We start from the raw sequence: 17,827 nt of genomic DNA, 5'->3' as shown, positions 1-17,827 counted from the left end.
AGCTCCCGTCAATGCTCATATGATTCTTGTATCACCATCAAACTTCTAATGTGAAGAAAGCTACAATGACAGAGCAGACTCGCATGAACTTCCCGTCACAGGGAACTGTACAACAATGTTGTGCGCCAAGAACACATTCTTCTGTACAGACAGATTGATGCTCACGATGGGAATGATTCTTCACAGCAGAAATAAGTCTTCCATGGATTCTTTAAATTCTCTTGGCTGTTCATCTTGGCAGCAATCAACACCTTCAGATGCCAAACATTAGAAATCTAGAAAACCTTCGATGGAATGATTAAAACCACGACCTTTATACTATAAATCACACCCTTATTGCTCTGCTAGTATTAATTAAGATATTCCTGCAGACACTTAGGAGTAAGTTCACGACTCCTCTCATATAATGTTTCACCCAGCAATACTTCTTCCGCTAGTTCCCTATGCCTAGTTGATCGGCTTTGCCTATCGAAGACAATGCAAAGCTAATCATTGCAAAACCATCTCAGTCTGTAATCGCAGTCCTTCTACTATGACTGGAATTCTGATCAAATCGATCCACCCAACAATACCATTTTGTAGATTCGCCCAAGGAATTATGACCTCTTATTGAATTAGCAACTCACCCATCTGGCTTGGAAATGGATAATAGGAAGCCGGGGTATCATCCAACCACCTAATTGTTACCATAATATCCTCTGCTGTTGTATGAGTTGTTACTGTAATATCCTTTGCTGTTGTATGAGTGAAAGTATAGGGAATATTAACAAACTGAATATGAGTTGTCTGATAACCTGTTGTTCTAGTTTTCAAACTGAATAACTTGCATGTTATGCAGTTTTAGACAGCGAGTAAAACTCTGTGTGTTATGCAGCTTTCCTTGGTTTTGCTAAATCTGATCTCTAATTTCTGACTTGGACCTCAAGGAATTTTGTCAAACAGTTGTCATGAAACCTCTATCTTGATGTCTTTTGTTTTCAGATTGTTTTTGCTTACTTGGAATGGTTTCAAATGAAGTTTAAATGTTTGCAATTGATTGCTAAAACTTCTATGCCAAGAGCTAAAATGCAAATGCAATCATTTTTGTCTTTTGAATGCACACAAATGACTTCTACATGAAAAATGTGCACCTACAGCCAATGGACATTTCAACAAACACTTTTCATGCATCCTAAGATAACCAATATGCAGCAATTAAGCATTTTGACAAACAAATGGCATGCAACCTTGTACTACCTTCTTTTTATGCTAAACCAAATACAAGTTGGAATACACAAGGCATATGATGATTTCAACTATCCAATACTCAATGCCAAGACTCTTGGCTCACAATCAAAATTCCCTCACAAGTCTGATAAAATGTGCATCTACAGCAACAACTCACAGATCGATATGACAATGCAAATAAACAATAAGGAACCTGATGTGCAAATCGATATGTTCTGTAACAATGCTGCAACCCTTGATGCTGATGAAACTTCACAATATTTGATGAAATTGTGCCCTCTATGCATGCAGCCCTTGTTGTAGTATATCAGTCCTCATAAATTAATTAATTGCAGCCTCGAGACATCTCGAATTTATTCCAAAAAAGTCCTCCAATATTCACAAATTTGACTGCTAGTTACAGCCAACTCAAAAGCAACCCTCAGAAGATCTTTCACCACCTCATGTAGCTATCACAATGAAGATACTAAGTTCTCCAATGCCCCGATTTGCAGAATTGCAGAACCCTTGGGTTTGCCTTCTCCAAATGCCAAGAAATCATAAATGTCAAGTTATCAAATGCTCATAGAATGAATAGCTTGATTCCCAAGACAAGGTATAAATAACTCCAAAGAGGAGGTTGATTTCCTCAAAAAGCACATTAATAACAATTAAATGTTATGACATTTGCATCTTTTAATATTTAATATTAATACCTTGGTCTTGGCGCCTCATTAATTAATTCAATAAATGGCCCCCTTTAATGATGACTTGACCCTCAAATTATAAAGTTAAGTATCACTTTTTATTATTTCATTATCATTCGAGCCATTAAAACATTAATATCTCCTTTAATAATCATTATTTCTTCATTTTGCCTGCACCGGGGAGTTGACCATTTTATCCTCTATCCAACCCATTGACTTACTAAAAATAGAAAGGGTCCCTCTCGATCGTCTCTTGACTTACTATAAATAGTAAATACATGAAACTCAGCCCAAACGAAGTCCAATCTGAACCAAACTGGAACACACTGAAATCTAGAGAAGACGAGAACCCCCATTAACCAAATCCCTACCTCAAAAGATCCTCTATCCACAATTATTAGTTTACGAGGGTCAGAATGATAGGCTAATCACACAAGAATATGAATGAACTAAAAAGGGGACATTATAGTCCGCCCCTCCTGAAATTGCTTGTCCCCAAGCAATCTCAACTCCAAATAAACTCCTCCACCTGAAACCTGTTGTGACGTATTCACACATCGCCCCATTATAAATGGGGACCCCTACTTTTTTGCTTTCTAGGGTTTGCTTTCTTGGTCCTTTAGGGTTTTTGTCTGTTAGCCTTTTCATGATGAGTGTTGTCAGGGGGATCGCTGGATAGCAGGCTCTTCTTGAGCTAGGATGAGTCAATAGACGCTCCAAGTTAGGGTTTCTTTCAAGGTCTTCCTTAGGCTTAGTTTTGCTAGGGGTGTCCCGTTTGAGTTCGAGGAAGTCAGTGAGTGGTTGAGCAAATTTGGCTAAGACATGGAAGGAATGAATCAAAGATCACGACTAAGGCAAAGTCAAGTGGAAAAAGAGGTGAATTAAGCCCAAAATGAGGATTTCGCTCCTGACCCTTCCAAAGGGTCCAGGGCGAATTTCTCCACAAGACACTCCACCTCGACTCGGGCTCTGAGCTAACCCTTTCCTAGGTTTGAATGAAGGAAAAAGCACTTGTTTGAATGAGGAAATGTGAAAATGGAGTCAGGATTTGATCCCAAACATGATTTTCGCTCCTGACCCTTCCAAAGGGTCCAGAGCGAAATTCATGTAAAACCTTATTTTTCACCAAATTCTTGGGCTACATGTTAGCTTGACGAGCAAATTCATGTGATCATGAGGGAAGGAGGCCTAATGAAGTTTGTCCAAGGTATGAAGAAGAAAAAATAAGTGAGAAATTTGCTCAAAAGGTGAATTTCGCTCCTAACCCTTCCAAAGGGTTCAAAGCGAAATTCCAAGGACACACCCATTCTTCACCTTGTTTGCACTAAGAGTCTTGTTCCTTAGACATGTGGTGAAGGTTTTGATATGTTCTTGCCTAAGAAGTGTTTGAAAGCATTTAAGGATGAAGATTATGACCTAAGGCATGGATTTCGCTCCTGACCCTTCCAAAGGGTCCAGAGCGAAATCCAATTTTCCTCCACTTTGCTCCAGGATATGACCAAAATTGTAGACTTTTGAGGCATAATTGAGAAGGTTTGATGCAACTTTGCCTTTGAGAGGAGATTTTAGACCTTGGGATGATGAAAGCTAGCCTCAAAAGAGAATTTCGCTCCTGACCCTTCCAAAGGGTCCAGAGCGAAATCCTCCATTTTGCCTTCCTTTGGCCTTAAAAACCTAGTTTAACCTTGCCTGGTGCCAGTTGGGTGGTGGATTGTCTTGATTGCGAGAGGAGGAAGTTGATTTGATCAAGTTTGGAGGAGAATGAGATGAAAGAAAGTGAGAAACTAGCCAAGAGTGAGATTTTCGCTCCTGACCCTTCCAAAGGGTCTAGAGCGAAAATCCTTGAAGACCTCAATTTCTTCCTTGTCTATGCCAATTTCCTAGTTTCTAAGGCATGTGTGGAGGTGTTTTTGAATGTTCTAGCCTTAAGAGGTGAGTAAAGGTGGATAAGATGAAGGATTCTAGACTAAAAGATGAATTTCGCTCCTGACCCTTCCAAAGGGTCCAGAGCGAAATTCTTGAAAACACTCCTTTTCCCCTTTGCCAAAGTTAGGACCAAGATGGAGATGCTAGAAGAACAACCTATGTTTGCCTCCCAAAGAAGATTAAAATTGGAAAAATCAAGAATCAAGGCCAAAGACATGATTTTCACTCCTGACCCTTCCAAAGGGTCCAGAGAGAAAATCATTATTGCTCTTGTTTTCTTCCTTGTTTTGGCTAGGTGTTGGCATGATGGAGGATGAATTGGTATGTTCTTGCCTTGAGAGGGAGTTGGATGCTTTGGAAGATCAAGATTTTAGCCTAAAAGAAAATTTCACTCCTGACCCTTCCAAAGGGTCCAGAGCGAAATTCATTATAAACCTCATTTGCTACCTTGTTTGGGCTTCACACCTTGTTCCTTAGGTGGAAAATGATCTATGTTTGCCTCCCAGAGAAGATTGAAGTTGGAAAAATGAACAATCAAGCCTAAATCAAGATTTTCGCTCCTGACCCTTCTAAAGGGTCCATAGCGAAAATCCATCTAGAACTCATTTCCTTCTTTGTTTGACCAAATTTTGATATCCAAGGCATGTTGGAAGGAAGAAAGGACGTGTTGTTGCCTTTGGGAATGTTTGAAAGCAATGAAAGGTAGAGATTTTGTCCTAGAAATGGAAATTCGCTCCTGACCCTTCCAAAGGGTCCAGGGCGAAATTTCACTAAACCACCTTTTTTCCCCAATTTGAGAAGACGTGTCCAAATAATGCAATTATTTCATTGGCCAAAATTGAGTTTGTTGTAATAAACCCTAATTAGGGTTTTCATTGTAAAATCTCGAGCATTGATCTCAAATTGATCTGAGCCATTGAATTGTATTGAGAGTATTATAAAAGGTTCAAGCTCTTCATTTTGTAAAGGTTAATAGTTGATAGTAGGTTAGTAGTTGGTTGATAGAGGTTAGAATAGCTAATGATCGATAGTGAATAGAATAGAAATTAGAGTAAAGTAGGAAGAGAAGGCAAGAAATTATTGCCTTGATTGTAAATGAACCCCCTTTTCATTGAAGATATGGTGAAATGAGTCGTTTCTTTGCAATACGCATGGTCTCTTGTTGAATCTTCATTGTAGATGATAAATGACTAGATTGAATGAAAGAATTTATTGAATGTACTCGCGTGGAATCTACCTAGCCCAGACCACTAGCCTTTTGCTGACTATAAGAGCGCCTTGCGTGGTCAATTGGCATAGAACGAGCTTAATCCCAAGTCATAACACCTCTGTTGTTCACGCATTATCTTGAATGGTGATCAGTATCTGATGGTGTACGATTTGGACATATTTGAAACATCCCTTAGAAGATCGCACTGAGTTGGTGTTGAATTGTTCAACCTAATGTTGAGACCCAGTCCAGTAGGACTCCACCTAGTCATTCATCCATCTTCTCGCATTCTAGGTAGTGGAGTAGACTTCCTGAACCCTGCATCTTTTGCCATTTGTTTGTCTTCCAGTTAGTAAATAGGACTTGTGATTCCAGCAAATCAGACGTTCAGGTCATCTAGTGTAAGTCCCCTTGTGATTCTAGCAAAATCACATCATACCACGAAGAGCTTATCCACGAGTAGAGATCCTACATAATAGAACCTTGGAGTTTCTCCGATTGATCCTTCTGCGATATCTTCAGCATTCAGGAGCTTTATTCAAGAGAGGATAAGGTACCTTTAGGTATTTTATTCTATGTCCGTATGTGCATAAAAACACATCAACAAAACCCAAGTGAAAATCTGTGTAATGTCCCTGTCATAATCTATTAGCTCCTTAACACTAACTCATCCAACTGAATCTGTTGAACCCACTCAATCTCCTCATCAAGTGTCGCAAGAGTATAAACCTCAAGAGGAAGCAAGTCAAGGGACTAACCATACTTGCTTCCAATCTCTATGCAAAGTGAGCTATCTGTAAAGCGGAAAAATCGAACCCTAGTTGTTCTCCCCTCCCCAACTCCAAAGAGAGAGAAGGGAGAGTCACTAGGGTTGATGGTTTTCACTTAGGGGAGACTTTACATTCAAAAGAGGGGTTGAAACCCACAAGATCCAATCCCACGCAATGCAAGATTGGATTCTATATGAGTTTCAAGGGTTAAGACATCAAGGATACCCTCTTTTGTAAAGAATGTAGATAGAAAGATTGAACTAGGAATGCATGTAAAGTAGGAAAGATTCGCTTATAAACAGAGATAGGGATATGGGATGAAGCTGCGGACCTGGAATTAGCAGTAAAATGTTGAGACAGTGCTGTTCTGCAAATTTGAGCGAAAGTTGACGGGACGATGGCGCCCGGCGTGCACACGGTCCTCCGAAAAATCCGCGAAACGAAGGTGGATCTGTTCGTCTCTGCACAAGGATTCCAGATCTTCAATTACAACCGCGTACCTGCAACCTACACACAGAAAAGAGAGGACGATTGGGGGGTTAGGGATGAGGGGTTTGCCTTTAGGTCAAACCCCGGTTTTGGAATTAACCAAGAAATGAGAATGTTGTAAATGTAAATGTTTGTAATGTAAACAAGTACTGATACCTTGTTGTAAGAATGTTTGTATTCTTACATGCGAAGGTGTAATGTACGTAGTATGTTGTATGTTGTATGTGATCTCCTCTTCAATGGTTGAATCCTTGTCTTGAATGCAACACTTAGCCTTGAATGGAGACTTAGAATGCTCAATTGCTTGAAGGAATGCTTGAATGCTTGAATGTTTGAATATCGTTTCCGCCTTTTTTCCATCTTCCTCAAATGGGAGAGGAAATGTAGTTTATATACTTGTCAATTAGGGTTAAAAGACTGATTTTCCCGACCTTAGGCCGACCAGGGAAGATTATTTTCCAATTTGCAAACTTAAAGACCCGAAGCCCCATAAGAGACCGGGCCCAAAATAGGGCCAGGGACCAGGGCGCTGGGCGCCATGGTCCCACCTCCAGGGGCAGCAGGGTGCAAGGAGGATCAGGCCAGGGTGCTGAAAAATGCAGTTTTTGATGTCATGAACAAGTTTCGGGGTCTCCATTCAAGTTCCGTGTTGCATCGCCATCGTGAAGACCCAAATGCAGTCGAAATTGCAAGTGTCACAATTTTAGGACGCTACATTTAGCCCCCACTTTAGCGGGAGTATAAGCGTACGCTCATACTTCCGGTAAAGTACAAGGAAACAACATTGAAAAACTTTCACCACGTCAAGGAGGCAAGATTCACCAAGCCCCCAATGGACTAAGGATCTTACGACTTCGATTGACAAAGTAAAAGGGAAGATCACGAGGGAGAACCATGATTGTCAGTAGTAAGGTTCCCTCACTATGAGTCATGAAAGAAAGATATCAAAAATTTTCAAGGCAAAGCTAAATTTGTCAAGAAATTTTCAAGTATCTTGAAAAGATATGAACGGGATGTATGTCCCCCTACGTTAAAGCGATCGCACACGCCTCACCGGGGGTGATTGCTTTAAGGTAGTGATACATATAAGAAATGAGAAAGGAAAGGAGCACGTTATCACAAGGATTTAGCCCCCAAGTGTGAGATAAGCCCAAGGATAATAGACACAAAACACAAAGCACAAGGTGACTTCGCTTTCCTCGGGGTCAGTATGCTGTATGATAATTCATGTATATCATATGTATGTATGCATAATTGTTCTTCATTCCCCAATCAAGGAAGGTCACCTAGAAGAAGGGAACACATGTGTCTTTTGAGTCAACATGAGAGAGACCAAAAGAGATCTCAATGTTTTGCATCGTCCTCAAGTAGACAACACTAAGGACAACAAATAGAAGAATGAGAATAACATATAGAAGAAGTAACAAAAGAGAGGAGGAGAGAGTCTGCTATGCTAATGAACTAGTCTAGCATGTCATCTACCCCCCGATCTTGCTGATCAATATTTCAGGAAGGTAGGAAACATGCTAGAGGAGGAACATCCAACACAGCAGATGGAGCTATCACAAGATCCAAACAAGGGCTATGTTCATATCCCAAGCCATGATGTTCTTGTCTAGGAGCTAGGATAAGTGCTTTAGAAAATTCGTTAGATAGATGGTTATCAACATCAACATATTCATATTCACTATCAGAATGAACAGGAGTAATATTTTCATCATGAATAACATTTTCATCTATATCATCATCAAGATTTATAAAAATAGGATCTTTAACTCGCACAGGATCAAGACCATCATGCATCTTATGTTTAGGAGATTTCGGCTCAATCGTCAGCTGAGGAGAAAATGGAATAATATTAGTTGAAGGTGTTTTTGGGGATTGCAAAGTTTGAGAAGCAGCTGCCTGAGCTCTAAGACGACGCTTTCGTCGACGTTCGCGTGCAGAACGATTTCGTCTAGTCTTAGTAGGAAGTTGAGAAGATTGAGGAGGAGGAATATTCTCATCCTTATCACTTGGGTGTTTAGGTTGTGGTCTCTTAGGTTGAACAATAGGAGAAGAGGAAGGTCTCTTCTCTCCATAAGAGGAAGGAGGAGGAACTGCTCCATATAAAGGAGGAATATTTGGTTTAGGAAGGAGACCAAGTCCATCATGACGAGGAGGGATAGGTCTACTTTTAGGAAGTTTATTAGATATAGGCATAGTCACATTCATAGGAATGGGTTGGGAATCTTCTTGAGGAAAGGCATTAGTTTTATCTTTCAAAGGAAGAACTTCCTTCTCAAGAACGATAGGAATGTCAAGTTTGGGTGTTCTAGGTTCACTTAGAGATAGGATCATATCTTTTTTCCACTTTTGATAAGATTTAAAAAGATGATCACTTCGCGGAGGAAGAGATTGGAATTGTTTAGGCCAAAAGTAATCAATAGGAACGCTAGAAGTTCTTTCAGCTGGTTTAAAGAGACTATGATTGACAGTAACAACTTCACCATTATGGGGAAATTTCAAACACTTGTGAATAGGAGAAGCAATAGCTTTCATGGAAGATAGCCAAGGATAGCCTAGCTTCACACGAAATTGCTCGGATGATGGAATAATAGCAAAGTCCACATCAAGGGATTTGTTATGGACCTCAATAGGTAATGTAATAGAACCAATTGCAGGAGAAGAAAATGCATCAAATAGTTTCACAATCACATTTGTTTCATCATAGATCACTTGATTCAATTGCAAAGTAAAAAGAAATTCTTCAGTAATGATATTAACCATACAAGAAGGATCAATAAGCACTCCACGACAAGGTGTAATCTTGACTTTTGCAACTATATATAAAGGACCATCAGGTGCCCTGATAGTTTCACTGGAATCAAATGTGATGGAAAGTTCTTTAGGGATTTTCTGCTGCTCCACAAAGTTAATCACATTCGGAGTCATAGACACAAGATCATCAGGTGAGACAGAGGAATCAGTAGTATCAATCGCATTAGAGGTATGAGAAGGCAACGGATCAGTAAAAATCTGAAGATTTTGGTTAGGAGGAGCTACAGATGTGTTGCCTTTATCATTCACACCAGAAACAGAGATAGTATTATTATCAATCAAATCTTGAATTTTACCCTTTAAAGCAAAACATTTTTCAGTTTCATGCCCAGGATGACGATGAAATTGACAAAAAGATTTGTTATCAAAATAGGGTGAATTAATCTTTGCAGGGTCTATTTGCCTTATAGGAGGAAGAGTAAGCACATTTTGTTCCAATAACTTATTCATAATACTATGCAATGATTCATTCAAAGGAGTAAACTTTCTTTCTTTCTTGAAAAACTTAGAAATAGGAGGCACACCTGATGCCGCATTCACATTGTTGTTGATGATGTTTTCATTGAATTTAATGGACTCTCTGTTCGGTTTAAACTTCCCAAATGGTTGTTGACTACTATCACCCTTATCACTCGGAGCCATAGGATTTGCTTGTTCCATTTGGCTCACAGTCAGTTGATAATTGTGAAGAGTTGCACACAACTGTTGGAAAGAAGTAAACTCAGAAAACAGGAGTTTTTCTCTAATATCTTTTTGTAAATTAGAAATAAAGATTCTTTGAATGTCATTGTCAGGCACTGGAAAAGAAATTTGAGCATACAAATGCTTATATCTACCAATGAAATCAGTCACTTTTTCTTTAACACATTGTTTACAATGCATTAAATCAATCAAAGTAACTTTAGGACTTATATTGTTTTGAAATTGTTGAATGAAAGCATTTGCAAGTTGTTCGAAAGAAGTAATAGAATAAGAAGGCAACGAGCAATACCATTGTAGGGCTTTATCTCTTAATGTTCTAGTAAACAGTTTTGCAAGCAACCTTTGGTCATAAGCAAAATCAGTACATATTGTTTGAAAGGTCTTAACATGTGTTAGAGGATCACCCTTACCATTATAAAGCTCCAAATGTGGAATTTCAACATGTTTAGGGGGAATAGCTCGAACAATGTCAAGAGAAAGTGGGCTCGCAACATCAAATGTGGGCACACAAAACTTAGATTGGTTCATAGAGGCAATTTGTTGCTGTAAAGAAGAGACAGTTTGTGCAAGATTGTTAATGGTCGCTTCAGTCGAAGAGTTCATATTAGACGTGTTAGATTGTGATGGAGGTGTTATGTTATTGAAAGAAGGTAGAGAGTAAGGTGGTGGGACACTATGATAGTTAGTCATAGGAGATGATTGGAAAGGAGGAACACTACAAGGAGGAATAGAAGGGTTAAATGAATTGCCCCCTTGTGTCATGTTCATTTGTGGAGATGTAATAGGAACACTCATTGAAGGAATGAATGAAGAAGTCCGATTGAATGAAAGAAGAGGGTTGATTGAAGAAGAAGGATTGCCCCCATGATTAGTGATCATAGGAGGAATGTCTTGTATTGAAGTAGTCATTATGTTTGATGTAAAAGTAGGTATACTAGCAATAGAAATTGTCAAAGGAATAGAATGATTAACTTGAGTAGGAGGTTGTGTATAACCTCAAGTTTCGGCACAACTTTTCATAGGCATCACATTCGAATCCACAATGTGTGCAATACCACGCAAAATATCAATTCCATTCTTATCACTTTGAACCATACGTTTTAGACCCTCAATTAATGAAAGAGCTTGACTATCGGGGTATTCTTGAGACATCCATTGTCGAAAATCATCAAATTAGTTATCCAATTTCGAAAGTTGTTCTACAGAAACCTCATGGAGAGCTTCTTCATCATTAAGAGGATTAGAGGAATTACCCATGTCCTCGTTAAAAAGGCCATTCAAATTAGGTTCCATCTCCTCGGTAATTACACCTTGGAAAGACTTAATTCTAAGGCTTCGTCTAACGGGAATAGTGTAAGTAGGACTTATTGTTGTAAAACTCATGCACTAGAGAGAGAGAGATTTTGAATTTTAGAGGTAGCAAATTTCAATAAAATCAGCCAATCTCCTAAATTTAAGCTGTTAAATGCAATCAGGACAATCTCCCGAAATTTCGGAAAAAATGTCCGGGACCGTGGCGAACGGAGTGCACACGGTCCTTGCAACTTTTTTCGAAATTTTCAGGGATGACAGTTATGATGATTTTAAAGCTAATCTGAAAAAATTGAGTGATTTTACGATCTGTAGATAGGCCTAATTAAAGTTGCAATCTCAAAATTGAACCCTACCAAGATTGTTGAAAAATGTAAAATTTGAATTTTGAAAAAGAGAGGGAAACTGAAATTTTGAATTTTATGATTTTAGAGGGAATGCTGAAAGCAATGCAAGTTTCGAAATTTAAAAGTTGACTCGATTTCATGCAAAATTCGAATTTTGAAAATGGAAATCAAGGTTGTTTGCAATTAAACACTTAATTTCAAAAGTCACAAATTGTAAAGATTTGAATAAAGAACTGAAATTTCGAATGAATGCTAACACACTTTTCAGATTTAGGACTGTAAGAAACACAATTTTGATATGAATTTCAATTTCAACAATTTTTTGAATGATTAGAAGCCTCAATCCAAGCAATCGCTAGACCAACTTCGACTTTAATTTTGAAAGTGTTAAAATTGATGAAATCAGCCAAAATTCTGGATTTTAACAGAAAAATACAGTAAGATCTAGCTCCCGAAATTTCGGAAAAAATGTCGGGGACGATGGCGCTCAGGGTGCACACGGTCCTCGCAACTTTTTTCCAAATTTTCAGGGATGAAAGATATTGTGATTTTATTGCGGAATCCAAAGTTACAACCGATTTGGAAGTGTTTTGATTAGTGAAATTATCAGTCAAAGGTTGAATCAAGGTCTTAAAAATTAGGGTTTTGACATTTAACCACTTAATTTTCAGAATTAAAGCACAAATATGAATTGACAATTTGCAATAGAAAGGTAGATCTGAAACAAGCATTACCAATTAATCATTTCACAAGTTTAATTACTTAAAAAGAAAATTTTAGGGTTTTTATGCAATTAACCTCTAAAATTTGCAAAAGATCAAACATGGAAATGTAATTAGGAAAACAAAATTTTCAGATCTAACCATGAATAATCAGAATGAGGATGTTCACGTCGGGTTCACCAAAATGTAAAGCGGAAAAATCGAACCCTAGTTGTTCTCCCCTCCCCAACTCCAAAGAGAGAGAAGGGAGAGTCACTAGGGTTGATGGTTTTCACTTAGGGGAGACTTTACATTCAAAAGAGGGGTTGAAACCCACAAGATCCAATCCCACGCAATGCAAGATTGGATTCTATATGAGTTTCAAGGGTTAAGACATCAAGGATACCCTCTTTTGTAAAGAATGTAGATAGAAAGATTGAACTAGGAATGCATGTAAAGTAGGAAAGATTCGCTTATAAACAGAGATAGGGATATGGGATGAAGTTGCGGACCTGGAATTAGCAGTAAAATGTCGAGACGGTGTTGTTCTGCAAATTTGAGCGAAAGTTGACGGGACGATGGCGCCCGGCGTGCACACGGTCCTCCGAAAAATCCGCGAAACGAAGGTGGATCTGTTCGTCTCTGCACAAGGATTCCAGATCTTCAATTACAGCCGCGTACCTGCAACCTACACACAGAAAAGAGAGGACGATTGGGGGGTTAGGGATGAGGGGTTTGCCTTTAGGTCAAACCCCGGTTTTGGAATTAACCAAGAAATGAGAATGCTGTAAATGTAAATGTTTGTAATGTAAACAAGTACTGATACCTTGTTGTAAGAATGTTTGTATTCTTACATGCGAAGGTGTAATGTATGTAGTATGTTGTATGTTGTATGTGATCTCCTCTTCAATGGTTGAATCCTTGTCTTTAATGCAACACTTAGCCTTGAATGGAGACTTAGAATGCTCAATTGCTTGAAGGAATGCTTGAATGCTTGAATGCTTGAATGTTTGAATATCATTTCCGCCTTTTTTCCATCTTCCTCAAATGGGAGAGGAAATGTAGTTTATATACTTGTCAATTAGGGTTAAAAGACTGATTTTCCCAACCTTAGGCCGACCAGGGAAGATTATTTTCCAATTTGCAAACTTAAAGACCCGAAGCCCCATAAGAGACCGGGCCCAAAATAGGGCCAGGGACCAGGGCGCTGGGCGCCCTAGTCCTGAAGGACCAGGGCGCTGGGTGCCATGGTCCCACCTCTAGGGGCAGCAGGGTGCAAGGAGGATCAGGCCAGGGTGCTGAAAAATGCAGTTTTTGATGTCATGAACAAGTTTCGGGGTCTCCATTCAGGTTCCGTGTTGCATCGCCATCGTGAAGACCCAAATGCAATCGAAATTGCAAGTGTCACAATTTTAGGATGCTACACTATCAAACAAACTGTCCATCACATGCGCCCTTGAACTGTGCATCTAAAATAGGTCATGTACATGAGGATCAAATGTGAAGTTGTATGCACTCCTCACCATGTACACTGCTGAAAACTCCTCCGCGATCCCTGTCTAAAATCTTGATGTACTGCTAGGATCCCAAACACTACGATCAATGCTCACCTTAGGACTGGGGTCGTGAGAGCGATCAACATCTCAAAGAGTGGATTATCACATGACCATGTAGCATCTACCTCAAACAAAGGATTGTTCACAAACTGCACAGCACCTCCATGTTGTTCCAAATCATACCATTGTGTAAAGTCTTCACCCTTTCCAAGTACCTCTTCAATGCAAGCTTCATGCCCCACACTGGTAGACTCATCTTCACAAATTCTTCCATGTGTAAGGCCTGCAATCTCATAAGAATGAGGAGGAATATCATTGTCCCAATTCAGATCTTTGGAATCCTCTTTTTCATTGTAGTCATCAATCACTATCAGGTCTTCATTTGTCTCATCTCCTTCTCTAGGAGTAGCTGCTACAAGGGACTGCTTTTCCAGATTATGAAAGGAGTGACTATGCCCACTCAAAAGTAGACAAAGGTCAGCAATCTCTCTATCTTGATCTTTTACCAATTGGACAGCCCTGTCCCTATCTCTAACCATTTGTAGATAGTCCTCTTTTATCAACTCCAAAGCTTCTTTGAAAGGATACAAATGTGTATGTGGAATGCCATCTCCCATTCCCTTTTGTCTTTCCTCTCTTTGAGCTGTCCGAATGAGATCCTCTAGATGTTTGTGAATGATATCCATCCTTGTCAATGCATGAGTTATTCCACTTCCTTCACCAATGTTTGAGCTTGCAAATCTTCCCAAACCAAGAGCTTTTGTTCCAACTGTCATTGGCTGCCATAGTCTGATTTTTCATCATGTGAAGGTGAAGAAGCAGTGTGATCATCCATGGAGTCCATACCATTGCTATCCATATCATTAGCATGCTCTATGCTAGCCTCCAATGTAGAAGTCTCAAGTGAAACTTTTTGCAACGATGATGTAGACAACTCATTCCCCATGGCTGTCCTCATATCCTCTTGAGTTAAATCAGCATGCCTAACAAAGTCATCATATAAATTTCTGCCTATCATGGGTGAAGTATCTCCATTCTTTGTTCTTCCTTTTTGCTTGCCGCAATCCATCCAATACTCCATATAGCAGTCGAAATCTAGTAAACTTTCAATCAATTATGCACCAAATGGGTTCATATTTTCTTTATTCTTTTCCATGGTAATGTCAAATGATCTCCTTGGTCTTGTCCAAGCGTAGAACCATTACCAAAGGTTCTCTTACCTAAAATAAAACTATATGGATTACTTAAAATTAAAATTTAAAAAAAAATTAAACTACAAATAAAAAATAAATGAAAAATCTAAGAATTAAAATTTGTTAAATTATAGAAACTTACAAAGTAACGAAATTGATTATTTTGTGTTTGTTATCATTAAGTTCAAAATTACCTAGATTATCTCATCCATGCTCATGGTATATACATCATTAGAAATGGTCTTACTCTTCACAACCCTTTTCAACTTCCCTCTTCTTCAAATCTAGAAATTTCAACCACCTAGTGATCACAATCATCTACTTAAAATTATTATAGAGACTCTATGTTCTACAACGTGAATAAATTGGTAGTGAATTGCACGAGTGTCCCAATTACACAAGTTTATTTCCTTTAATGTGCTCTCTCATCAAGTTAAGCACCCAAGGGTGGTTTTAAATGTATATAGATCTTCAACCATTATTTTTACCCATTTAATTTTGTCTATCTTTGAGGAGAAATTGATTAAATGGGCTGCACAAAGCTCCAAAAATGGTACGGTGCATCTCCTCAAAAAGACTCCCAACTATTATGTCTATTGGTGCATTGTTCATCACAATTTGGATAACATTCCCATGTACTTTAATACCCACCTTCTCCAGCATATTGCACAAAGTCTCAACACTTTTAATTTGTGGGAGGCATCAATCAACTTCAAGAACGCTATCCAGCTCAATCCAATAGGAAGTTGTTCAATATGCAGCTCCTACCATGCATCCACCCATTAGACAAAATGTTGCAAACCTTTTTTCACCAAATTTTAGTTTGATCTTCTAGTATCACCTAAATATTTTTCAAGGCTTCCTCTACAAAGGACCAACTCAAATCATGTAGATTGTAATGCATTAACCAATGACTCCTAAAATGGACTCCTAGCAACATGGAATGGAATGTTATTAAAATATAGAAAAACATTTGGTTGCCATCCTCAACTCTAATGCTTCTTCTAGTTCTACAAATACTGCTCAACCGCCTCATCTAGCAGTTGAGGTTCAACCACACTCAATCAATAGATCAAGGAGGCCAAAGGAGTGTACAGCTTCAAGAAAAGATTGTGTACCAAGCGCACTATAAGGAAGTTGGAACCCACTAGTTCAATCTCTAATGACCCAAATTCCTAACCCTTGTGAATGAAAAAGGTTGAAATAAATATTAATGTGGATTTGAATTGCTTTACTTTCCTTAATGTACTTGTTTGTGGAATGAAAGTTGTTAAATAAGACTGATAATTTATTTAAATAGATTTATGTCATTAAAATAACTATCTAGCAGTGCTACTAAGGTATGTGTAAAAATCTATTGTTCATAAAAACAAGTACTGAAGAAGCTAAAGTAGGTTTGGTCAATGAATTCAAACAAACCTATAATCAAAGACACTTAAGTTTCGGTACCAGAAAATTGCACCCCTCGTGGATATTCATATGTCCATCTACACAAGCAAACTCTTTAAATGTCATACTGAGATAAAACAAATATTGCCAAGGTTTTGTTGTAAAATGATATGGCTGACATATTACTGTCTTGCTAAGTAACATATATAGCAGATTTCAATGCCTTTACTTCATTATTACATTTTCATACAAGTATAATGTATGCTTTAGAGCATTGAAAAGGAAGTTTAGACATGAAGTTTGCAAATTTTTATCGTTTCTTAAAACAAAAGGAAGTGCTCACAGTTGGGCGCCTTGTACGCTGGTATACTTTCTCCAGTGTTGCAACTTGCACTTTTTTTAGCCTCTTCCTTGTATTCCAGCCCCTCTGGTTCACAATTATTTGGTACTCGGATTCATTCCTTTGCACCTCAGTTTCAGCCAGAGATGGCAATCTAGAGTTTGAAGGTTTTCTCTGAAATTCAGATGACTCTAAATTATATTTGGTAGTTAAAACAGCATCAGTATCTTCAATTGATTTTTCTGTATCCTCCCTATCTTGAAATAAAACCAGCTGAGGAGGAGGATTGCGCAATAATTCAAGGACTGTTTCTCGTTCAAGACCTACTTCTGCTGTAAGCTTTTTAATCTGCAAAAAACAACAAGAACTGTATATTAAATACAGTAACAAGCAAAGCAAGAGATACAAAGATGGATGGGCAGATACAATGGCTCCACACTTACACTGGCTTTACGACGACCCACATTCAATGCTGCAGCCAATTTCTGCAGTTGATAGTCCTCTAATTCCAACGGTGCATAGTCAAGTAGTGCTTTCTCATCAGCCGCCTCAGCATTTGATAGTCCCCTTAATTCTTCTTCAAATTTGGCCATTTCCTCCTCAGTAATCTCATCACCCGCCTCGGCATTTGATAGTCCCCTTAATTCTTCTTCAAATTTGGCCATTTCCTCCTCAGTAATCTCCTCGTCATCAGATAATGTATCATTTTCAAGATCCTTCTCCAATTGGCTAAACAATGACTCCAAAGCAGCATCAACTAGATCTTCCCCATCGTCTTCATCCTTTTGTAGTTTCTGGAAAAGAAAGACATAACAACAATATCAACTCAACCATAGAAATGTCACTAAAGAGTTGGCATTAGACAATGGATGAGACACTTTTCACTTTCAATAGCAATCTAGAAGTATGCAATTCTTATATATAGTTAATAAAAATTCAAACTTAAACAGCCTTAATAGAAGGTTACTCCTATCTTTGAAACAAGAACACAAATCATGAGGGTCTGATATAATTTTCAATATTTGAGCAGTAATCTTCAACCAGGTAATGGCAAAAACTAACAAACAACTATAGCCATCTACTATCACAGTAGTCAAGGTTGACCACTCCAACGACAACAAATGATTAGCTTTGTAAATTGTTATAAATAAAAACTCCAT

At 38.5% G+C, this 17,827-nt stretch overlaps 1 protein-coding gene across 2 annotated transcripts in view; it reads right to left on the bottom strand.

Annotated features, from left to right (window-relative positions):
- Positions 1-17,827, bottom strand: part of LOC131037186 (protein OVEREXPRESSOR OF CATIONIC PEROXIDASE 3) — a 77,662-nt gene that overhangs the window by 48,302 nt on the left and 11,533 nt on the right. Inside the window, exons 2-4 of one of the 2 annotated variants that reach the window (XR_009358928.1) lie at positions 17,111-17,461; positions 16,671-17,015; positions 16,358-16,425 (exon numbers count right to left, since the gene is read on the bottom strand). Coding sequence is in view for 1 of the 2 variants with exons in the window: in XM_057969256.2 (XP_057825239.2) it covers positions 16,671-17,015; positions 17,111-17,461 (696 nt within the window). In the remaining variant the exon portion in view is untranslated. The remainder of the gene's footprint in view (positions 1-16,357; positions 16,426-16,670; positions 17,016-17,110; positions 17,462-17,827) is intronic. The other variant, XM_057969256.2, reaches the window with a different exon arrangement.

Source organism: Cryptomeria japonica, chromosome 9 (assembly GCF_030272615.1).
Source record: "Cryptomeria japonica chromosome 9, Sugi_1.0, whole genome shotgun sequence".
Lineage (NCBI taxonomy): Eukaryota > Viridiplantae > Streptophyta > Pinopsida > Cupressales > Cupressaceae > Cryptomeria > Cryptomeria japonica.
The sequence above is the reverse complement of the archived record's forward strand: the minus strand, read 5'-3'. Positions and strand labels throughout refer to the sequence as shown.